This window comes from Muntiacus reevesi, chromosome 1 (genome assembly GCF_963930625.1).
Source record: "Muntiacus reevesi chromosome 1, mMunRee1.1, whole genome shotgun sequence".
NCBI lineage: Eukaryota > Metazoa > Chordata > Mammalia > Artiodactyla > Cervidae > Muntiacus > Muntiacus reevesi.
The window spans coordinates 19,232,979-19,257,304 of record NC_089249.1 but is presented as its reverse complement, the minus strand read 5'-3'; the positions used below and the strand labels follow the sequence as shown (position 1 = coordinate 19,257,304).

The 24,326-nt window shown below is 55.3% G+C and overlaps 1 protein-coding gene across 1 annotated transcript; it reads right to left on the bottom strand.

The window, feature by feature from the left end:
* Positions 1–4,813: 4,813 nt before the first annotated feature.
* Positions 4,814–24,326, bottom strand: MCM5 (minichromosome maintenance complex component 5). Its single transcript, XM_065938687.1, has 17 exons — positions 24,243–24,326; positions 23,822–23,996; positions 22,300–22,426; positions 22,091–22,219; positions 18,467–18,639; positions 17,457–17,612; positions 15,726–15,892; positions 15,143–15,314; positions 14,051–14,162; positions 12,469–12,612; positions 12,078–12,143; positions 11,653–11,829; positions 10,913–11,025; positions 9,092–9,220; positions 7,992–8,134; positions 6,016–6,143; positions 4,814–5,077 (listed from the first exon to the last, which is right to left on the bottom strand). Exons 2-17 carry the CDS (start codon positions 23,986–23,988, stop codon positions 4,976–4,978), a joined length of 2,205 nt encoding a protein of 734 aa, XP_065794759.1. The 5' UTR covers positions 23,989–23,996; positions 24,243–24,326; the 3' UTR covers positions 4,814–4,975.

Here is a 24,326-nt window from a genome sequence, read left to right as displayed (position 1 = left end):
ACATCTCAAGCGTGGACCGTGTTCATTTCCAATGAATAAAAAACCAGACTGATATAATCATCACTGCATTTTCCTTTATAAAACAGGTCTTAGCACATCTGCACTATTAGACTTTCGATTCAGTGTGTGTGAACTAACAAGAGAAGATCATATGGAGAAGTTGCCACTGCGAATATGTGTTTGCTCAGTCATGTCCAACTGTTTGCGACCAATGGACTGCAGCCTGCCAGGCTCCTGTCCATGGAATTCTCCAGTGAATACTGGAATGGGTAGCCACTCCCATCTCCAGGGGATCTTCCAGACCCAGAGATCGAACCTACGTCTCCTACACTGCGGGCAGATTCTTTACAGCCTGAGCCACTGGGGCGGCCCCACTATGGGGCTGATTAAGCCGTATCAGACTTAGGACAATTGCAATGACATAAATTTCCAAACCCCTGGACAGAGGTGCTGAATCATAGACCCTCCTCCGCTCTCTCCTCACTCATGCTCTTTCTCCAGGATTTTGGACTGGAGACGGGGGTACAGGGTAGTTCTCTTGGTGGAAACATAAGTTCATAGACCCACAGAAGCCAGGGATGGATGGGGATACAGGGGCACTAGGAGAGGAGCTGGGCCATCCTGGGTAGGAAGAGGTGGAAACAGAATGCAGAGCCAGAAGGCAGAGAAAACCAGACACCCAGCCTTTCCTGGGATCCCCTCCTCTGTGCCAGGCACAGGCCTGACGGGCCATCTGGCATCTGAGTCCCCACAGCAGGGGCGGACTATTGTCACCTCCATTTTACAGGCGACTTGCCCAGTGGAGGAAGAGGTCTGCAGGAGGGCTCTCCGGACGAGGGGAGGGAGATCTGAAAGGTCTCAGGAGAGGGAGCAGCTGGGGATGGAAGGGAACGTGTGTTAGGACCCTTCTCGGATTTTCACCAAGACCCTGGGCCCAGCCCTGCGTGTCTCCCAGCAGCTCCTGCCCACATCCTCAGCATGAGCCCCACTCCTGCCCCACCAGCCAGAGCCAAGCCAGTGGTGCCCCCATTTGGTCCCTCTGTGCCAGGCCTGCCACAGCAGCGCCGCCTGCCCCTGGGATATGGTGACCATGGCTGGCGGCGAACCTTTCCCTGGACAGACACCTCTGCTAGGCTGAGGTGAAGTCGGCGTGGCAGGCGGGATCAGAGCCCACCTAGGTTTAGATCCTGACCCCGCCCTCACTCACTGTGACCCTGCCTCTCTGAGCCTGTTTCCCCATCTGTAACAGCAGCCATGACTGCTAGGGAAACAAGTGCACCCCAGCTTCAGATGTGGGTGAAGGACTTGGAAAAAATCCCTTTTCTACAGTCTCCACGAGTTTGGGCACCAGCCCTCACTAGCTGAGACCTCGGGGAGCACATTCCCAGGAGAAAGCTCCCTCTCCACCTCCTAGACATGCAGACCAGCCCTGCTGCAGGACTGATGCTCAACACTCCTCCAACAAAGGAATGGAAGGCTGGGTCCTGCGATGGCTGAAGCGAATACTCGAGAGTCTCCGCCTGAACAAGATGAAAGGCTGAGAGGAAACGGAAGTGCTCGGATGCTCTCAAGGTCAGCATCCAGACAAGACAGCAGAGAGCCGTGAGAAAGGTGCTCCTCCAATTATCCAAGCAGGAATGGGCTTTGAACACGGGTGAGTCAGAGCAAAGCTGACTTAGCCCCTCTCATCTCTCCATTTCCTGGAACAGCGCCGTCCGTTGCAAACAGCTTTAAGCAGCAGGAGATTGTTGCACAAAAATACTCTTGTGATTCAACAATGAGCACAATGAGGCATCAAGTCTTCCTGTTCACGTTTTTAGGAAAAGCAAATCATCTTTGATTTTCTCATGACTTCTTCCTTTTTACATGGTGGTTATTTTTAAACACTTTAATAATTTACTAGAATAAGATGTTTAATGTATATTGGTACATTCATGCTTTTGAGTTTTTTTTTTTTCTATTTCCAAATGTATTTTCGATATCAAATACCTAACACAGTCAAAAGCTATGGTTTTTCCAGTAGTCATGTACGGATATGAGTTGGACCAGAAAGAAGGCTGAGTGTCAAAGAATTGATAGTTTTGAACTCTGGTGCTGGAGAAGACTCCTGAGAGTCCCATGGCCAGCAAGAAGACCAAACCAGTCAATCCTAAAGGAAATCAACCCTGAATATTCATTGGAAGAACTGAAGCTGAAGCTGAAGCTGAAGCTGAAACTCCAGTACTTTGGGCACCTCATGCAAAGAGCCAACTCATTGGAAAAGACCCTAATGCTGGAAAAGATTGAGGGCAAGAAGAGAAGGGGCAGACAGAGAATGAGATGGTTGGATGGCATCACCGACTCAATGGACATGAGTTTGAGTAAACTCCAGGACAGTAAAGGACAGCGAAGCCTGGTGTGCTGCAGTCCATGGGGTCACAAAGAGCTGGACACGACCAAGTGAATGAACTGATTTGTTTTTAATTTTGTGAATTCTACCTTTTTAAAAACAAAATATACTCAAATTGTTATTTCAAAATTAGGCAAAATAATGAGCAAAAAACTGGCATTGCTGATTTTCTCAAATATTGCTATTACTTGCGCTTTCTACTACTCAAACCTCATAACTCATGGTGAAGATTCCTACAAACTCCATTTACTGATAAAACGCAGGTGCACATAAATCAGCGAAACAGAACAGCTAGCCCAGAAATAAACCCACTTATCTATGGTCAATTGATTTACAACAAAGGAGCCAAGAATATACAATAGGGAAAGGACAGTCTCTTTCAATAGATGGTGCGGGTAAGACTGGGCAGCCTCATGCAAAAGAATGAAACGGCCACTGTCTTACACCTTACACAAAAATTAATGCAATGAATTAATAGCCTAAATGTTAAGTCTGAAACCCTAAAATTCCTAGACGAAAACATAGGCAGTAAGTTCCTTGACATCGGTCTCAGTGATAATTTTTTGAATTTGACACCCAAAGCAAAGGCAATAGAAGAAAAAAAAAAGAACAAGTGGAACATCATCAGTAAAAAGCTCTGTAGAGCAGAGAACACTATCAACAAGAATGAAGAGGCAGCCTATGGAATAGGAGAGACATGCAAGTCATATCTGATAGAGCTAATACCCAAAGTACATATAGAACTCATACAACAGTAAAAAGTAAAAACCCCAAAAAATCCAATTAAAAGATGGGTGGGTCTGAATAACCACCTTCCCAAAAGACATACAGATGGCCAACAGGTCCAGAAAAGCTGTTCAGTATCACTGATCATCAGGGAAATGCAAGTCAAAACTACAATGATGTCACCTCACACCTGTCAGAAGGGCTACTAGCAAAAACAAACAAACAACAGTGCTGGTGAAGACGGGGAGAAAAGGGGACACTTGGACACTGTTGGTATGAAGGTGAACTGGGACAGGTGCCAAGGGGTAAAAAAGAGCACGGGGGTTCCTCAGAAAGCAAAAATAGATTACTATATAATCCAACAGATATACTTTTGGGTATTTATCTGAAGAAAATATGACACATTAATTTAAAAAGGTATCTGCACCCCCATTTTCACTCCAGCATCATCTATAGTACACCAGGTATGAAAACAACCTAAGTGTTCATCGACAGAACGATAAAAATGTCATGCATATATACAATGGAATATTATCCAGCCATTAAAAAAATAAGGAAACCTGGCCATGTGTGCCACGGATGGACCTTGAGGGCATTATATCAGGCAAACTAAGCAAGATGCAGAAAGTAATATTGCATGACTGTATTTATATGTGGAAACAAAAAAAAAAAAAACAGGCTGAGACGAGAACAGAAGTGAGAAGGTCCACAGGCTAAGGTGGTAAGTGCCGGCAAGGACAACACATGGGTGAAGAGGGTTAAAGGCACAAACCTCCAGGAACACAATACATTGAGTCATGGAAATCAAACGTACGGCATACTGACTGCAGTTAATGATATATACTGCGTATGTGAAAGCTGCCAAGAGGATAGATCTTTAAATTTCTCATGACAAGAAAACAAAGCATGTAATTATGTGTGGTGGACGCTAGCTAGACCAAGAAAATGAAATGTCAAAAAAAAACACACACACCCCTGGCAGTCTGGTGGTTAAGAGTCCCCCTTGCAATACAGGTAAGATGGGTTGGATCCCCCAGTTTGGGAACTAAGGTCCCACGTGCCACAGGGCAACTAAGCATGCATGCTGCAACAAAGACCCAGCATAGCCAAAATTCAAAAGATAAAACACAATTTCAGTTGCTTAAAAGTCTCAGGACCACAGAAGTCAGGCATCCCACGCAGGGTCACACAGTCTGAGGTGGCCCACCGGGAGCCAGCCAGTCTATGGAATCCCAGCACGCCTCTCTTACCTGCTTTGTTCTAAGGCCTGGTGGGAATCCAGGTACCTGGATCCAAATGCCTGCATCAATCTCAGCACACTGCCTGGTTCCTTCTGGACGTTCACTACCAGTAGGTCTCCTCTCCTAAACGCATCCCTGGGAACTCAGCGCCATGTACAGATGAAGAAACTGAAGTGCGGAACGGTTCCGTGAATCCAGTCAGTCTGATGCAGAACCGCAGCTCCTGACCACACATTAGCTGCTGGGGGGCAGCTTCGGGCTCTCCTAAGCACCTTTATACTCTGGGTCTTGCCAATTCTCACCAGTACACATAGCACGCGCCCTGCCCAGAGCCCAGGGAGCACAGGCAGGTCAGAAATCCAGGTCTCCCAGGCTCCAGAGCCTGTCCTTGCCCCCACACCTGCTCTGCCAAGAGAGCAGAATGGGGCTGATGGGCAACCCAGTGCAGAAGCCCAGATATGCACACACACACCATGGCTTTATTATCTGTATAAATCTCCAAAAGCACATTTGCTGGATCTGCAGCCAGGGCAGACGCCAGAGGCAGCAAGGCAGGGGGGGTGGGGTCGCTCCGTCCAGAGTGCGAGGGTGGCCGGAGGCGGCGGCGGTGAGCACAGGCTCACTTGAGGCGGTAGAGGACCTTGCGCTGCATGCGGTGTTGGATCTCGCCCCGCCGCAGCATGAGCTGCAGGACCTTGTGGATGGCATGCTCCGGGTATTTCTGCGGGACACAGGGTGGGGTGAGAGGCGTGCCCCCAGACACCCCACCGTTCAGGAGCCCAGGCACCCCCTGCTCACGGGAACTGTCCAGCCTTCACGACCTACCACTTCGCATCCTAAATGGGCTCACCTGTCCTAAGCGCCTACTACATACCAAGCTTTGTTCTAAATCTTCACCAACTCATTCCACCCCTCAACATCCCTGAGCAGCTGGTACGTGATCGTTTTACATTTTACAGGGGAAGAAACTAAGGCACAGAGAAGCTAAGTCATTTATTCCATGGACTGGAGCCTACCAGGCTCCTCTGTCCACGGGATTTCCCAGCAAGAATACTGGAGTGGGTTGCCATTTCCTCCTCCAGGGGCTCTTCCCATCCCAGGGACTGAACCGAGGTCTCCTGCATCTCCCTGCACTGGTAGATGGATTCTTTACCACTCCTGACATCCCCGAACTCCTCTAAGCGTTGGTCTGCTCACCCCTCGAATGGGCGGGGTACCACCTGCCACATAAACTGCCCTAAGGATGAAGAGGAGACGACAGACACGAAGGGGAGCTGAGCCCAGAAACTGGACTGTCCGTGTGACTTCAGAGATGGTGACAAGTTCCCCACAGCTTCCAGAAGGCCCTTCCACCACCTATGGTATCAAGAGCTCTGTCCCCAGCGGGCTGGAAGGCTCACCCTCTGGTTCTGCCTCCCCCAACCCCACAAAGGGCAGGCAAGGAAGGGGAAGGGAGAGACAAAGGGCTGGGGGAGCCTGGGAGGTCCCAGCAGAACCTCAGCCCCCCGTCCTCTCCCCGTAATGTGACAGAGAAAGTCGCGAGGGGAGAGCTGGGGACAGGCCTGGGCCCAGGAACAGCCGCCCCTGCCCCACCCCAGGCCTGCCCGCTGAGCGCAGGACACAGTGCCAGGCGGGTGGGACCCGGCCCGGGAGGCCCACCTGCTTGGTGAAGTCCTGGATGATGCTGTGCTCAGACACCTGGGAGCCGATGGCGAAGCGGCGCTTCAGCTGCTTCTCAATGCGGCTCAGCAGCTCCTGGTCCTCCTGGCTGGTGAAGCCTTCCACCCCTGTGAGCGCAAGGAGGGAGGCGGGTCGGTGGGCAGGGCCTCAGTCTGTCCACAGCGGGGAAGAGCCAGCCAGGCCCCGGAGAAAACATGAGAGGAAGACAGAGAGGGAGCCTGGGGACAGCCAGGGCCTGAGCGAGAGGACGGACAGAGGCCTGGAGTCAAGGACAGGGCAGGCGTGAGCAGAGGGATACTGCAGGCAGAGGGAACAGCAGGTGCAAAGATTCAGAGGTGGGAAATGTGCCCACTTCATTCAAAACCTAGTTGTGGGGCCAGGGACACAGCCAGAGGGGGAACCAGAGTGGGGCCAGGTCCCACGAGCGGGAGGCCACAGCACAGGTTTTTCTGATTCTGGTGAGTAGAGCGGCCACTAGAGGGCCCTGAGGACAGCACCTAGACCTCAGGCAGCTAGACAAATCAGGAAGACTTCCTGGAGGCGGCTGCATCAGGATGGAAAGCTAGAGGGGACCCAGCAGTGACCCAGGAGCATGCAGGCTGTCCTGGAGACCACATCTGTGAGGCACCCCAGGCAGCCCTGACAAGCAGCTCCTGATTTCCGACAATTGCTGGAAGGGGTTTCCTCTGCTGACCCAGGCCTGCAGAGGCCTTGGTGCTTCAGCTAGAGAGAGCTGGAGGCGGGGCAAGGGGGGAAGCCACTGAGAAAGACTTCGAGGCTTCAAGTTGAAATGAGTTCACAAGGCAAACTCTTACATAGCCTGCAAAGCCCAACTCTAATTACCCTGCCCCAAATCATACCCACCCTATGCCCTCAAACATCCAAGGAAGCCCCCCATAAGCAAATGTTCCTCAGGGAACAGAAAGCCCCTCCAGGGCAGAGACTGAGTCGCCATCACCAAGGGGAGGGCAGCGACAATCAGCCTCCACCCACCTCCCCAACTCCAGCCACACTGGCCCTTGAGCACACCAACCCTGCTGTCCCTGGGGTCTTGCCACTCAGCCCTCCCTCTACCTGTGAGCCCATCCCCACACTCCAGGGAGGCAGGTGTCCACTCATGCCCATCCCTGCTTCCTGCCACCTCCTGAAAGCCCATCCTGGACCACCCGACGGGGACACAGTCCACCCCTCCTCGACACACCCACCCTGCTGGAATTCTCCCCTCCGCACTCTTGGCTCCCTGAGTTTGGCATGTCTGCCTCTGCTGTGTCTCCCCAGGAGGAAGGTGGGGACTCAAGAAATCTGCTCGCTCCTTCCCTCCCAGGACCTCAAACAGCCCGGCAGATACTAAGCCCTGTCTGCTGGCGAGGGAACAGATTCATCCCAGGGGTGCCTGGCATACAGTCAATGCTCTGGGAAGTCCACTCAGAGGCTTAGCCTGAAGCAGGCGGCAGGACTGACAGCAGCCTGACCCAAATTGGCCTCGGGGTCAAGAGACCTGCACTCTAGCTGGGAGAACGGTGACCAACCTTGGGCACCGTGAAAAGGCCTGTCTGGATGTCAGTTTTCTCATCTCTTAACAGGGGAAGGACTAAGCACCCAACCTGGCTTCTGGGGGCAGCTATAAGTAAAACGGGGGAAGAACGTCAGAAGCGCTCAAAAGGTTACAACTCAACACACAGGGCTGCCGAGTGCTGTCCTTAACCAATGATAAAACCGCGAGCCTTAATAACGGACTGGGCCTAAGAGGATTGTGCTCCAGGGTCTAGAGAGGCTGTTCTTCCTATCTTGGAAGAAAATGGCTGGTGGGCGTAGGGACGGGGGAGTGGCTTCTTCGCAGGAGGAAGCACAGAGACCTTGGCAAGGGCAGAGAAGCAACCAGGACAGCAGGCAACCAGCAGGAGCCCCAGCCAGAGCCCATGGACCACCCGGCCTATCTCCCCACATCTGTTTACCTGACAGGGTGCCGGACAAGGCAGCGTCCAGCGTGGACACCTGGAAGAGCCTCAGCGCCTCCTCCACGTCTGCCTCCGTGGCGAAGGGCTGCAGCTTCATCTTGCTGAGGGCCTCGGCGATGCGCACAATGGCCTCCAGCTGCCTGCATGGGAGCAACAGGACGCCAGAGTGCACTCAGTCCATCGTCCCTCTCCTGTCCAGCCCCTTCACAGGGAAGGCTGCAGGCTGTCCCCATGATCCATCTTCTTAGTAAGAGAACCCCAACTTCTATTCTAGCACATGGCACCCAGCTACAAGACATTTCCCAATCTCCATCGCATCTAGGTGTGTCTGTGTGACTAAGATGTGGCCAGTATGTTATAAGTCCAAACATTTTATGGGAACTTTAGGAAGTGTCCTGAAAAAAATAGGCCCTTCTTTTCCTCCCTTTCCTGCCACCTGGAATGCAAGGGTGATGGCTGGAGTTCCAGCAGCCATACTGGACAATGAGGAGAAGGCTGAGCCTAAAGGAGCCCAAGTTGCTGCTGATGACTGAAGAACCATCACGTGATCCTAGACTCCCTGCCCTCAAACATTTTCACATAAGATGGAAATAAACTCCCAGTTAAGTGACTTTATTTGGACCTTCCATTATATAGAGCAAAACTCACTTCTATCTAGTCAGTGCTGGAAGCAGGATTCAAATGAGGTAGGTCTGTTTAAGTTCTTAGTCACTTAGTATAAACTCACCACAGTGAAGACAGTTAACAGCTAAGATAACTGAGGCCCAGAAAAGGAAAGCAATCTCTCAGCCATCACATGGTGGGCAGGAGGCAAGGACCAGGTCTCCTGACTCCCACGCCTGGACCTTCCCTCACCCTCAGGCTTCCCTAAAATGGGGGAAGCTAGACAGAATTCAGAAGAGAGGGTTCCAGAGTTTCCCAACAGTAAACAAAGCAAAAGGTAGACAATTAGGGAGGCCACTGTTTTCATTCCTAAAGGAGTGGTCCCTGCCCAGCAGCCTGACCATGGCCGGCACCAGTGGGTCCCAGCCCCAAACTTGCAGGGCATCCCTCGCCCTGTAAGCGAGGCTGCGCATCAGCCCACCCGGCCCGCTCACCGCACGGTGATGGGGATGCTAGAGCGCCGGTCACTGTCTCTCTCGTGCTGACGGGCCCCGCTCCGCATGATGATATACCGGTTCTTCAGCTTCTCTGCGGCCTCTGCTGACAGCCGGGGGCCACACTTCCTGCAGGACAGGGGTTGGGGAGAGCAGTTGCCATGAGAGCGGGAAGGAATCTTGGGGTACCCACCCTGGCCGGCCTCTGCTGGCTTTGCAGACACAGTTTCTGGGCCCACCAGATGGCAGGCTCACAGCAGTGCTTCCCCCCAACACATTCAGGGATGAGATGCACAACGACACCCACGAGAGGACCCTGGTGACTGCTGTCCAGGGGCTGGAAGCATGCCAGATTGGGGGTGGGGGCGGGAAAGGTGGCAGCGGGGGGCATTTGGTCAGATCCACCTGCACTCTAGCTCCTTCACCCCACAGCCCTGCCCCAAGGCAAATGACAGTCACTGGTTTAGGGGAACCTCAGATCACCTACTCCAGGGCTTCCCTGGTAGCTCAGATGGTAAAGAATCTGCGTGCAATGCAGGAGACCTGGGCTTGATCCCTGGGTTGGTAGGATCCCCTGGAGAAGGGCATGGCAACCCACTCCAGTATTCTTGCCTGGAGAATCCCCATGGACAGAGGAACCTGGAGAGCTACCGTCCATGGGGTCGCAAAGAGTTAGACACGACTGAGTGACCGAGCCCAGAAGGAGGGTGGAAACTCCCCAAGGCCCCCCGGGACCTGGCATCAAGGGATAACAAAAATTCAGGGCTCTCAGACTCACACACAACAGCCCAAGCCTCCAAGGGTGGGGCCGTGAAGAGCTCAGAACCATGACAAAGAGCCCGGTACCACGGGGTACTGGGTCACTGGGACAAAAGCGGCGAGGAGGCACCCACCCAAATGCAGTACTTCACCTCCCATCAGAAAGGCACTCGAAGATCCCTCCACCCCAGGTTTTAGCTCCAGTAAGAGACAGAGGAGGTGCGTGTCCAGAACCTTGATACAGAAGTGAAAAGCACAGCCTCTGGAGCCGGGCACCTGGGTTCAAATCCTGGGTCCATAGCTCCTGCCTGCTGCCTTGGAAAAGTTACTTAACCTTTCTTTGCCTCAGCTTCCCCATCTGTAAAATGGGATGACAATACACCAACCTCACAGGTTTGGGAAGAGGAATAAAGTTCGCTTATATGTAAAATAATCAGAGTTACCTCGTGGTCCTAGTGGTTAGGATTTGGTGCTTTCACTATTAGGGCCCAGGTTCAATCCTGGTCAAGGAACTGAGATCCTGCAAGCTGTGCAGCGCCACTCAAGTTTTAAAAATTAAAAGAAATGCTCAAAACAACACCTGGCACAGAATAATCACTATGTGTATGACTACCATCGCTGGCAGTCTGTGAGAACAACAATATTTAAGGCTGAAGCTGCTATGCGCTAAGTGTTTATTTGGCCCAGGGCCGTGCCAAGCGCTCACGCGACATCTTGTGTGATTCTTACAAAAACCTGAGGGCACAAGCACCCCGGGAAAGCGAGGCTCAGAGGTCGGCTGACTTGCCCAGGGCCACACAGTGCCGGCAGGCGTTACCAGAGACCATGTCCACAACGCCTCCCCACACATCAGAGTCAAGGGGGTCTTCAAGGCCATCTAAACCCTCCACCCTCATTTTAGAAACAGGGAAGCTGAGGCCAGGAACCACGGGGTGGGGGAGTGTGTAGGGGAGGAAGCAGCAGAGCTAAACCCTAAGGGCTCATCTCAGGCCTCCTGAAAGGGCTCTCCCCGACCAGGAAGACTGGCAACCCCACCCCCGGGGGCCTGTGTCCGGGACTCACGTGCGGCAGTAGGCGATGAACTTCTTCAGCTTGGCCAGGTCAATCTCGCCCTCCACAGCCTGGGCCTGCGTCAGTGCGCTCACATGCAGCGTGATGACATGTTTAGCCAGCATCTGGGAGGCAGAGGGGACCTGGGGTCAGCCACAGGCCTTCCCGAGCCAGGTCCCAACACAGAGCTGGAGCAGGCGGTGAGGGAGAGCTCCCAGGGCTAGAACCAGTGGAGAGGAGGTGGCCCTTCTTTCCCTCGGGGCTGTCAACTGGTAAGAAAACGTCCGGAGCTGCCAGGCCCTCCCTGCCACCCTGAGGCGGGGCGAGGCTGCCTGAGAACAAACCTCCACCCAGGGAGGCCGAGCCGAGCAAGACAGGCAGACAACCCTGAGACCAGACCCAGCTGGGCCCTGCACCTCCAGGCTTGCCTGCTACACAAGCCCTTGAGTTCCTCCAGAAAGACTGAATGGAACTGGGGTTCTAATACTTGCAATCAAAGGTCAACTCCCTCGTTCCACATACAAAGGACAGACACCCAGGCAATGAGTGACCCCAAATCAAACCACGTGGTACACAGGAGAGGCAGGACCAGGGACCCCCATGTAGTGTTTCCGGAGTCTGCAACCCACCTCCTTGGGGGCCCACTGACAGGTTGATCTGGTAGCCGGGACTCTGGACCCTTGAAGCCCCTGTCTGCCCACCCTCCCCCCGCCGAGACCTGCAGGCCTGGGAGGAGCCCGGCGCCTACGCACCACGTCCCTCTCCTCGTTGTGCTCATCCTTGACGATGAAGATCATGTCGAAGCGGGACAGGATGGTGGGCATGAAGTCGATGTTGTCCTCCCCCTTTGTCTCATCCCAGCGGCCGAACACCGAGTTGGCAGCAGCCAGGACAGAGCAGCGGGAGTTGAGGGTGGTGGTGATGCCAGCCTGAGAGGGGAGTGTGGGGGCGGCAGAGGACAGAGATGAGAACTCGGGGTCACAGCCTTCTCAGGACACACACACACACACACAAACACACACACACACTCTCTCCAGGACCACTGCTGCAGTCAGCAGAGGCTGGACCGCTCAGGACAGCCTGAGCACGGGGCCAGGGCCCAGCCCCTCCCAGCACTCCCGGCATGGCCGGGCCAGGCCGCACTGTGGCTGAGTGGGCCCCCGGGGAGGGCGCTCACCTTGGCAATAGAGATGGTCTGCTGCTCCATGGCCTCGTGGATTGCCACACGGTCATCCTCTCGCATCTGTGTGGAAGAGAGAGGAATGTCCACCAGACCCAGGTGAGGGGGCTGGGGCGCAGCGGCAGCAGGAAACCCTGCAGGAGCTAATGTTCCTAAGTCCCCACTCCGTGCCAGCTAATGGCAGGAACCAGGTCACCTCCAGTCACGGGGATAACGTGTGGGCTTGGCTCTCGTCTCCCCACTCTCTAAGCTCAGAAAGGTTTACTACATCCCTACAGTGATGGGAGGTCTCTACCTCATCAAAGGGGGGTTCTGCCATTCACACCCCCAGCCCACAGCCGCCAGGTGCCACCAGCACTGAGCCAACCCCTCGCCCAGCTGGGCTTACCTTGTCAAACTCATCAATACAGACGACCCCTCCATCGGCCAGGACCATGGCCCCGCCCTCCATGATGAAGTTCCGGGACGAGGGGTCCCTCATCACCGAGGCTGTCAGGCCGGCCGCGCTGCTGCCCTTCCCAGACGTGTACACCTGGGGGAGGGCAACGGGAGGGTCAGGGCCCAACACAGCCCCCAGGCTCTGACCCCGGTAAGTCCAGGGGCCCCCAGAGCTGGAGCCTTGCCCAGGATCACACATCACAGCGGGGTGCAGGGCACAGACAATCTCAGCGTTCCTCCTCTGATGGGGGGCCACCAGCCACAGCTGGCCTGGAGGTTCTCCCCCGGGCTGTTCACATCCATCATTCACCTGAGCCCGACTGTCTCATGAACAGCCCCCGGGAGCTGGGCTCACAAGGAGTAAACTGAGGCTGAGAGAAGTGACACCCTCCCAGCAGAGTGGACGCTGGACTCTCCGGAAAGGCTTCCCCGCCCTGAGTCCCATCATCTCTGTAGGGACCTGAAAACCACACGCTGCCAAGGGGCCTCTGAACTGTGGCAAGTCCAAAGCAAAGTGTGCTTACGTGTATGAGATACATGGGGATTTCAGTCAGTGCTAAAGAGAACACAGGCTATCTTCTTCATGTTCTGTGTTAAACCACATGCTGAAATAGTAACATTCTACACACGTTGGATTAAACAGAATTATCAAAATTGTGTACATGCATGCTCAGTCATGTCCACTCTTTTGCAAGCCCAGAGACTGTAGCCCACCAGGCTCATCTGTGCATGGGATGTCCCAGTCACGAATACTGAAGTGGGTTGCCATTTCCTTCTCCAGGGGATCTTCCCAACCCAGGAATAGAACCCGTGTCTTCTGTGTTAGCAGGGTGATTCTTGACCACTGAGCCACCTGGGAAGCCCATCACCACCTTCTTTTGCTTTTCTAAGAGGCTACTAGAAAACGTACACTCCCCAAGGCTCACAACTGGAGTCCACGTGTCTCCACCGGGCAGCACTGACAGAGGACCCCTGGCCCACCTCACGTCTACCCAGAGGCCACGCTTCCCCCATAAGACCACGCGGCCATCCTTACCCACTCCAATCCCCTAGATGTGCTGAACACCACACAGGGGACCCGGCTGACCGGACACTCGGGTTCAAATCCCTGTGTTAGCACATAATAGCCACGGGACCTTGGGCAAAATGCTGAGCGGCTCTGTACTCGTTTCCTCATCCAAAAAAAGGGGTGACAGGACCTACCTACCCGGAGCTGAGGTGAGCAGTGAATGAATCGAGACACGAAAGCACCACACACAGCACCTGGGCCTTGATTTCGGCCATGACTGCTATCGATGTGCAGACTCAGCGGATGCATAAACTGAGGCCGAGAGACTGGTTGACCTGCTCAAGGTCCACAGCCAATTACTAGCCAGGCTGAGACCCAAACCCTATTTGGTCCATCGCTCCGCCGGCTGCCCCAAACCTACAGGCACTGTCTGTCCCCTTCTTCCTCTCTCCCCTGTGGCCCCTCCTGCAGCTTCCTCCCTGTGGGGAAGCCAGGGCAGGCAGAGGTCATCCAGGACACTCACCCCGATGGGGGAGCACTTCTCCACGAACTTCAGCAGCTGGGACTTGGCCGTCCCCGGGTCGCCCAGCATCAACAGGTTGATGTCTCCTCGGCGAGTGAGGCCGTCTGGCAGCCTGGGGGGACGGGCAGGAAGGCCAGGTGAGCAACAGGAGAATCAGCAAGGGCAGGTTGGTCACAGTGGTCTGGCTACCACTCCTGCCCTACCACGTCATGAGCCCTGGAGTAGGTGGGACACAGGGGCTCTGGCCTGAAAGCCACGCTCATAGCCAGCTGTATCCCTTAGCCTCCTCTGTCTGCCACCCAGGGAGGGGAGGGTCAAAGGAAATGGCACCAAGAGCTGGGCCTGGGCACACACAGACAGCATCTGATAAACACGTGCCCCAGCTGGAGAGACAGACGCCAGCAGGCTGCTGGCGGTACCGTGGAGCAGACACCACAAGGGCAGGCTCCAGGCCAGGACATGCGCCTGTTAGCAGTCTCTTTAATGCTCTATGCCTCAGTTTCCTCATCTATGAAATGGGCTCAACCATAACTTTCTCATAGGGCTAACTTGGGGACTGGGTTGCAAACACATGAAAACATTCCAAAGACTGTCTGGCACATGGTAAGAACTCAGTAACTGGTAGCTGCCAGTAACATCATCACTCTCTGTATCTCTACTGTTTCAGAATCTCGAAAGGACATATGATGTCCCCTGAGTGTTAGGCTTCCATCTGTTGTATTCATATGGACATCTGGGTATAAAGGGGTGGTGTCTCTTGTCTAAAATTGCACAGTAAGTAAGTAGTTATCAGAGATTTAATCCCCAGTCTCCAGATTCCACACCCAGAGCTCTCTCCACTGCATCTGCCAGGTCCTCCAAGCGCCCCACCTAGCCAGGGTCGGGGGGACTGCTCTGGAGGGAGGGCGTGGATTGGCCCCCTGCCAGCTGACAGCAACCCTGGGAGGTGGGAAGGGTGTCTAAGAGTAGGAGGTGGGACTGAGAGTCCCGGGCAAATGGAAAGAGTATTCCTGTCCTGCCCATCTGGCAGCTGCCCTGCTGTGGGCAAGTCACCCATCCCCTCTCTGGACCTGGGAAGGCTTGGACTCCCACCTCTTTCGGGAGCCCCCGAAGAGCAGGCAGGCGATGGCCTTCTTCATGTCAGTGCCCCCAAAGATGGAGGGGGCGATGCTCTTGGAGATGAGCTCGTAGACGTTGGGGAGGGCAGCCAACCGCCGGAACTCCTCCTCCTCCTGCGGGGTCACGGCGCCGGCAAAGGTGCGGCCTGGGCGGGCAGAGGGGGTGCAGGTGTGTGAAGGGCCACCCTCCCAGCCCAGGGCCTACCAGAGGGCAAGGTCCTCAGAGCTGGGCAGCAGGAGCATCAGTCTGAGCAGACAGACCCCACTTCTCATCCAAGGGCTGGGCCTGTGTGCTCCAGGCTCCAATGAGCAAGGGGAAGACCTGGAGGGGGCTGTGAGGCATTGGGCCAGATCAGAGGGGCCTCAGGGACCACCAGGATGCCTTCCATCTTGCTGAGGGCAGTGACAGGTATCTTTGGTATGAAAGCACTGCTCTCCCCGGCTGCCGTGCAGAACAGAGTGTAGGGGTGGGGGTGCAGACAGGGGGACTGGGAGGAGGAGGCCCGGGGACGGACGAGGGGGGACGGACGAGGGGGGTCGGCCCAAAGCCCACTCACCAGAGCCATCTGTGTCCACCTGGATGCCCAGGACCCGGATGTAGGCACTCCGGATGCCCACGCCCACTCTGTCTCGGCCCCTGTTGGAGGTCAGGCCAAACTTCTTGATGGAGTAGATGCCCATGATGGTGACCCTGTTCCCAGGGACGACCTTGTCACATAGGTACCTGACAGGAGGGCGGGGAGGAAGGAGGAAGAAGGTGAGAGTCTGCTGGGGGCAGGAGCCCCTCGTTCCCACCACCTCATCATGCTCGCCGTTCACCTCAGCATCTCTACAGGAGGCTTCATGAGCTGATCTGGCTCTAGCCGCCGCCCCGCCCCAGGTCTCTCTCCCTCTCACCACGACCCAGCCCACACGTGGACGGCCCAGCTGCTGGGAGGACAATCCTTGGTCACAGCGGCGGCCTGACTGGGTGGGGTCAGAAGGCCCATCCCCAGCCCCTCAGGGTCCCCATCTCCACCTGGCCTGCTGTCAGAAGCGCTGCAAGGCTCCCCTCAGCCATCTCAGGGGAAGCCTTCCTCCTGATGCCCTCCCAGCCTCCCTGCAAGGGCCCCATTTTTGCCTCTTCACAGCTCCACGAAGCTCAGGCAAGTCATTTTGCACCTGGACTTTAATCTCTTTAAAAAAAAAAAAAAAATGCTGCAACAAGGAAGTCTCCAAGCCCCTCCGGCCAGAACCATGCTCCGGTGCAGCATGGACAGGACTCTGGGGCATGTATTCGTACTCTGCCACTTACGAGCTGTGTGACCTCAAAAAAGTCACTGCAGCTCTCTGAGCCTGGAGGGGTTTGATAAAGTGATCTGACTTGCTGGGTTACTGTGCGATCAAGTGAGGTACCAGACCCAGAAGGGCGTTAGGCCAAAGAGAGTCCCATCCCCTAAAGGACCCTCACTGCCACTGTTAACATTCTGGGTCCTCTCTTCGCAGATCCCACTTCTTCAGCTTTAAATCTAACCCCAGACTGCACAAATAATCTAACAACAAATACTTAGTTTGTATGAAGGAACCGTGGTAAACACTTCACATGCATTTTCTACTTTAAATCTCCTAGCAGTGATGAGAGATTAAGGCCCGTCACTGTCCCCATTTTCCTGGTGAGAAGACTGAGGCTCAGTGAGCTCACGTCACCTGCTCAGCAGTCTGACCGCTACACCTTCCACTGTCGCTGAGGGAGCTAACGACCTGTGGATCCCTCGTCCGAAAAGTGTACTGCACAGACTATCTGCTTGAGGTATCAGGGTGCGTGAGCCCAGGTGAAGAAGCCCAGTCCATATCTCTACGCCATCCTCCCAGGCCCTGGAAGGGGACCGGGCCGGCCTAGCACCCTCTCCCCACTTTCCGATTACCCAGCAATATCCAAGAAAAATCTTAACAGAAGGCCGGGGGTGGGACTCAGCCTGGGAAGAGGGTCCTCCCCACCCTGCTGGCGGTCCAGCTGTGCCACCTCGGGCCTCCTGGCTCTAAGATGGCCAGGGAGACTGCAGGAAGAATGCAGGCAGCAGCAGCCAGACCCCCACTCAGGGAGCTGGTCACGGTGAGACTGACCCGCCCCTGCAGAACACTGGGAGACGAGGGGAGGAAGCACCAGGCACAGAGAAAGTTTCCATAACCAGCCCTCTTCCCCGCTCCCCACTGCACTCGGGGTCCACATACGGCCCCTGACTCAGTGGCGGGAGGCATGGCCAGCCAGCCTGCTCACAGCCCTGACCTGGTGTGGGGGGGCCACTCACCGGTCACAGTAGAGCTGCATATGCCGGGGCATCTCCCCGTGCGGCACAGCGTCTGGCAGTTCCTGCAGCTTCAAGGTCTGGAAGTCCACACACTTGCACTTGTCCGGCATGATGAAGTACGGGTCCAGTGGACACTTGGGGCGCCCAGCCTGATCCCTGTAAGGAGAGAGGAGAAAAGAGTCACCAGAGCTACCCCCAGAGCCCCAAGCCCAGGGAACCCATCCCACAAGTCAGCGACAAGCCTGGTCAGCGGCAGGATGGGGGTCTCCAGGACAAGCTCGGGGAAGGCGCTGGAGGAGGGCGGCTCAGCAGGGTAAATACACGGTGTTAGGGTTGGGGAGGCCTGCTTGGAACCTGGCTCTCCCATTAATCTGCGTTAGACAGCCACATGGAGGTGTCTGGCAAGCAGCCAGACTGGAGTCTAGGGTTCAGTGGAAACACACATCTGCATGTCCTCTGCCCTCAGGGTACTCAAAAAGCCAGACCAAAAAGGAATTAAGTGTAGAAACGAGAAGTGTGGCTGAGGCCTGAGGTTAGGAAGCAGAGGGGAACCAGTCGCCAAAAGGATGAGGGCCCTGAAGCTCAGGGTCAGCAATCATCTTCTGAAAGGAGCCAGAGACATACATTTTCCGTCTGTGGGCCATGAGGCCACAGGCAACGCAGCCATATGCCACTGTGCACCAAGGAGCCTGGCATGTTCCTGGGCCTCCGCTCCAGACCTGCCCCAGTGAGCCAGGGTTTGAAGACGCCAGTGGACTCCCCACCCCGGGCCCCTGCACGGGCTGCCTGGGCTCCCTGGAGGGACAGAACTCACCACCAAAGAGGGGCAGGGGGACACCACCCGTTCTCAACCCCGAGACCCAGGACATCCGCTTGGCCCTACACTCACAGGGCAGGCCGTGGCCCCAGCCCCTCCCAGGTGCAGGGCTTCATCCTCATCCTTCACACCTCCGCTCAGATGTGAACTCGTCACCCCCCCAGGTACCACGGGGCCCGCGAGGCCCACTCACGTGTTGCACTTCCGGGGCAGGGCGTAGCCCTCCAGGCCGGGGCGCATGGCGATGTTGGTGAGCGTGCTGCGGCAGCTACGACACTGGATGGAGATGCGGGTGGCCTTGGCGCGGACCCCTGAGGCTGCGATCACGATGCCTGGGATCTTCACCAGGTGTGACATCGTGTCCGACTGCAACAGAGCCGCAAGGAGGGGGCTGGGTGAGGGGAGCCAGGGATGCCCAAGATCACGCATCAAGAATCTCTTCTATTTTAATGTCTGCTGAAGTATTTAGGCATCAAGTGCCACGTCTGTGATTTACTTTAAAATCCATCAGCAGAAGACAGGAGAAAACAAGGCAAAATATTAACAGCCGTTAAACCCAGATGGAATCATTACACTATTCTTGCTACTTCTTAAAAAAATATGTATTTATTTGGTTGTGCCTGATCTTAGTTGTGGCACGCTGTGTGTGTGTGTGGCACACAGTGTGTGTGTGTGTGTGTGATCTTAGTTGTGGCACGCTGTGTGTGTGTGTGTGTATTTAGTTGCAGCATGTGGGATCTAGTTTCCTGTTGGTTGTGCCTGATCTTAGTTGTGGCACGCAGTGTGTGTGTGTGTGTGTGTGTGTGACGATGTGTGTGTGTGTGTGTGTGTGTATTTAGTTGCAGCATGTGGGATCTAGTTTCCTGACCAGGTGTGTGTGTGTGGCACGGGGTGGGTGTGTGTGTGTGTGTGTGTGTGTGTGTGTTTAGTTGCAGCATGTGGGATCTAGTTTCCTGACCAGGTGTGTGTGTGGCACGGTGTGTGTGTGTGTGTGTAGCATGTGGGATCTAGTTTCCTGACCAGGTGTGTGTGTGTGTAGCATGTGGGATCTAGTTTCCTGACCAGGGGTGTGTGTGTGTGTGTGTGTGTAGCATGTGGGATCTAGGGTGTGTGTGTGTGTGTGTGTGTGTGTGTGTGTGTGTGTGGCATGTGGGATCTGGGGGTGTGTGTGTGTGTGTGTGTGTGGCATGTGGGATCTAGGGGTGTGTGTGTGTGTGTGTGTGGCATGTGGGATCTAGGGGGGGGTGTGTGTGTGTGTGTGTGTGGTGTGTGTGTGTGTGTGTGTTTGTGTGTGGCATGTGGGATCTGGGGTGTGTGTGTGTGTGTGTGTGTGTGTGTGTGTGTGGATCTAGGGTGTGTGTGTGTGGCATGTGGGATCTAGGGGTGTGTGTGTGTGTGTGTGTGTGTGTGTGTGTGGCATGTGGGATCTAGGGGTGTGTGTGTGTGTGTGTGTGTGTGTGTGGCATGTGGGATCTAGGGGGGGGTGTGTGTGTGTGTGTGTGTGTGTGGCATGTGGGATCTAGGGTGTGTGTGTGTGTGTGTTTAGTTGCAGCGTGTGGGATCTAGGTTCCTGACCAGGTGTGTGTGTGTGGCACGGGTGTGTGTGTGTGTGTGTGTGTATTTAGTTGCAGCATGTGGGATCTAGTTTCCTGACCAGGTGTGTGTGTGTGGCACGGTGTGTGTGTGTGTGTGTGTTTAGCTGCAGCATGTGGGATCTAGTTTCCTGACCAGGGATTGAAGCCCGGCCCCCTGCACTGAAAGCAGAGTCTTAATCACTGGGCCATCAGGGATGCCCCTCTCACTACTTTTGTGTGTGTGATATTTTCATAATAAAAAGCAAAATAAAACAAGAAAAGTTCCTTTTATCATCATCTTTTCTTCCTATTTCCAACAGGTTTTCTGAGACAGACAGGAAGCCTATGGGTTCGAGCTGATGCCCCGTAGAGCCCCAGGAGGTGGAGGGGAGCAGGATGGAGGCTGGCCCTCTCTGGTGATTGAGACCGGGGGCACACGTGGCTGTCACAGCCCAGAGGACCCCAGAACTGCCGACACACCCCTCAGAGCTTGCTTTCTGGAAAACACTCTACAGAGTGCGGATCTGAGTCCTCAGGATCCCGAGGTTGGAAAGGACTGGGGCTGCCCAGCCCCTAGGCCACCCTGACAAGCGATCCTTGTAGAGAGGGCTCAGCTTCTGTCACAGAATGCCCACCCAGGCAGGCCAGTCACTGGGTTTTCCAATGGGGCTGAGAAGAGGAAGTCTGTCCAAGTGGGGCTGAGGTTTGGTTTTCTGAGGGAACAGCTGCCCCAGGAAACAAGCCCAAATTCGCCTCCACGGACAGGCAAACACATGATGCTGCTCAGTTTAATTTCAAGAACGGACCCACCTGCGCCTCCCCCGCGTCTCCCCAGCCTGGCGCAGGGCGCAGAGACAAAGCTAGCACACACCACAGCCTCCAGAGCCCACGGCCCAGCCTGCTTCTGTAAGAGACGCGCCGCTGTGCCAACCAAGCAAGGTCTGGTGGGGCCCTGAACTGAGCAGCAGGCCATGAGGGCTCCGGCAAAGACCAGCGCGTGGCCTTTTGGCGGCACAACCTGGGCCCGGAGTTCAGCAGGCACAGGCACGTGCATCCCTTCACTTGCTTCTCACAACCACCTTCTGAGAGAAGAACCAACGTTCGACCCTCACCTCCTCCTCGGGAAACTCTCCTGGGTCCCACTCCCGCCGGCTTTAGAAATTCTCCTTTCACTTGGCAGCCAGAGGAAGCTTTTAAAGACAGAATCAGCCCACCCGCCTACTCACCTCTCAATCCGAGGCCCTGGCCACCTGGCTCTCCACCCCCTCCCTCCCCTCCCCTGCCCTGCCCTCACTGGGGTCCAGCCACTGCAGCTGCCTCTGCCCCTCGTCTGTCCCTTGAAACGGCTGCTGTCCCCACCCCAGGGCCTTTGCACCTGCTTCTCCTTGAGCCTGGACACTCCTCCCTTGAGCTGTCACAGGGCCATGCGTCCCTCAGACTCGCCCCAACGCCACTTCCTCAGAGAGACCTTCTCCAACCACCACGTGGCCCCTCGGCCCGTCACGTTGATCCCGTTTTTTTCTTCTTCGTGGCTCATGTCCTGGGACCTGAAACCAGCTCACTGCTCCTTGTCTGTTTCTCTCACTATAAGCTGCATGGAACCAGGTACCGTCTGTCTACAGCGAGAGGCGAACCCAGCATCCGGTGTGAGGCAGCCACTCAAAAAATATTTGCTGGGTGGCAGACTGGCCCTGCCCAGCTTTCCTGTGGCCCCATCTCCAGTCACACTGACCGTCCTTCCCTCGGCCTGGTACACTCCTGACCCCTCACCTTGCAAGCTTTACACTAGCCATGCCCTGCCCTCCTCTCCCCACCCCGTGTTCCCTCCCAGCTGTTTGCACGCTGCTCGTTCTCACCCACAGGCCTCCACTCAGATGTCCCCTCTGGAAGGCAGCCTTCTCTATCTGTTCCGGAGGGGCCCTATGCATTCTCATCACCTCCCAATTTCTCCCATCGCTCTCACAGTCACCTACAGTTATCGTGGGTGAAGTTAACCATTTATCCAGTCTCCCAGGAAAAGAAGCTTGTCCTTGAGTTCACTACTGCTCCTCCAGGACCCAACTCATGTCCTGTGCACAGAAGGAGCTCAGCAAGCGTTTGTCCAGGGAGCTAATTGTTCAGAGGCAAAAATAGGCTCAGAAAGGGTGAGTGAGTTGTTCAGGGTCACAGAGCTGGCACTTAGGTCTCTCTCCAAAACCCCTCCACACACACAGCCACCACCGCCTCCCTCCGAGGGGACCCACCTTCAGGCTACGGATGCTGGACGGACTGGCGTCCGACTTGAGCATGACCTGGACGTCCTGGAGTACCTCGTCACCAGCAGGCCGCGGCCGGGTCACCTCATCAGCCACCTCCTTGGCAGCTTCCTCCAGCTGGAGATGGGGAGGGGACAGCCTGTGAGTGACCAGAGCAGGGCCAGTCCTGGGGGTCCCGGGGCAGGGGTCCCACTCACCAGCTGCAAGTGCTCGGCTGGCTGCTTGTACAAGTAGTCAGCCAGCTCCTCGTCGAAGCTGGCCAGGTCCTCCATCTCCACCTCGATCCAGTATTCCCCCAGGTTATAATGCCGCTTGAGTTCATCCCTGGAGTAGGGGCGGGGAAGGGCACAGAGAAGAGGAGGCAATACTGGCTGATGAGCACCCACACCCTGTGTCTGCCCACACCACTGCCCTGCCACCAGCTTCTCAAACACATCGAGCTCCAGGTGGATCCGCTATTTAACCCAGCAATCCGACGCCCCCCCGCCCCCCCCCATCCCGGTCAGAGGCATCTTCCAAAGCAAGCTCCATGGAAGCTGTCCAAGTCATCATCAAAGAACAGTTCAAAGTTCACAAGCGAGTCTGGTAGACTCTCACTGCAAACCAGTCCTTTCACTGGACTCCCTGGACCCTTTAACCCTCTCTCAGATACTAACAAGGCACACAGCTGGAACCTGGCGATGGAAGGCAGCAGAGACCGTGCCTGTCTTATCAACCACAGGACTCTCTTTACAGAGCATCCCGTGAAACTATTATCCCAAAAACGCTTTTGGGAGCCACTGACCTCCTCAGCCTCATCCCTTTCTACCTTACGTCCAGAGCCACATACAACAGCCAGTCTGGCTCTGAGAGCCCCTTGTTGTAACAGGCCACCCCACACTGCCCATGTATGCACCTCCTGCTATCAGAAATGCTTTCCACACCAGATACTCTTCTCTCAGCTCTAGATCACCTTAAGCCTCCCCTAACTCCTCTTGTACACTCCTCCTTTGAGGCAATCATCACCTTGTAATTTACTTGGGCATGCCTACGCCTCAGTCCCACTGATTCAAAAGCTCCTTGAGGGCAAGTAGTATGAATCTTTTCATCTTTGTACCCTAGGGTCTGGCACACAGATGGTCAGTGTTAGCTGGTGCATGAATAAATGGAAGCAGGGGTGGCTATGCCCATTTTACCGACGAAGAAACTGAGGCTCAGAGAGACTGTCACTTGGAAGTCACTGAGCTAATAATGGATCAAGCCCAAGTTTGGACCTGCAAATTCACGCTCTCTGCACTTAAGGGCCTACAAGGATTTGGCGGGATATCACCATTGTACAATGACTGGGAGCAGGAGCTTTGCCCAGCTCATTCAGTGCTGCAGCTCACCACTTAGAAGAGCAGCTGGCATGCATGCAGCAGGTGCTCAATCAATAGAAGCTGACTGAGTGGAACGAATGAATGAGTGAGCAAGTAAGGTAAAACCTAACTACCGTCTCCAGAGATCTGAAAATAACTCGCTTTACATAGTATTGCAGGTATTACATAGAAGGACTATAAGAAACAGATTAATAGAAGCAAATCCTGGGAAAAGATGCAAAGGGCCCAGGTGACTCACTCATAAGTTAACTTCAGATATGAAATGTACAAAACCAAACGCCATGAGGGTGCGGGGCCCCAGCGAGTGGAACTCAGCACGGCTGGGGCCGCAGCTCCCCTCTTGTCCCGCTCCAGCACGCACCTGTACTTGAAAGTGAAGCCGGTGCGGTCGGTCCCCACCCGGTACTGCCGGAGGAACTCCTTGAAGCGCCTCTGCAGCTGGGATTTGCGGGCCTGCCCCTCATCGGCCGCGTTATCGCCCCCGAAGCTGTCACTGTAGAAAACGCCGGGGTCGTCGAAGCCCGACATGACTGCACCTGACGCGGAATGAGAAGATGGAGCAGACTGGAGGGCAGATGGGGGTGTGCGGCATTCCCTCCGACACGCAGGTCCTCGGCTCCGAGTGCGAGGCAGACGTGAGCCCGGTTCCGCCTCCCAGACCTCGACCCCAGCTCTCCCATGAGACACCCCTGCCCAGCCCTACTGCGCCCCAAATGCAGACGCCGGCCGTCCCCCGGGGGGCTGGCTCCGAGGGGCTCACTCCCCAGCCCCTCCAGCCTCACCTCGGCCTTCCCGCGCTCCACGGAACCGCAGGCACAAGAACCCCCACCGTCCACTGCCGCGTTTCGCGGGAAAAACCAGATGCA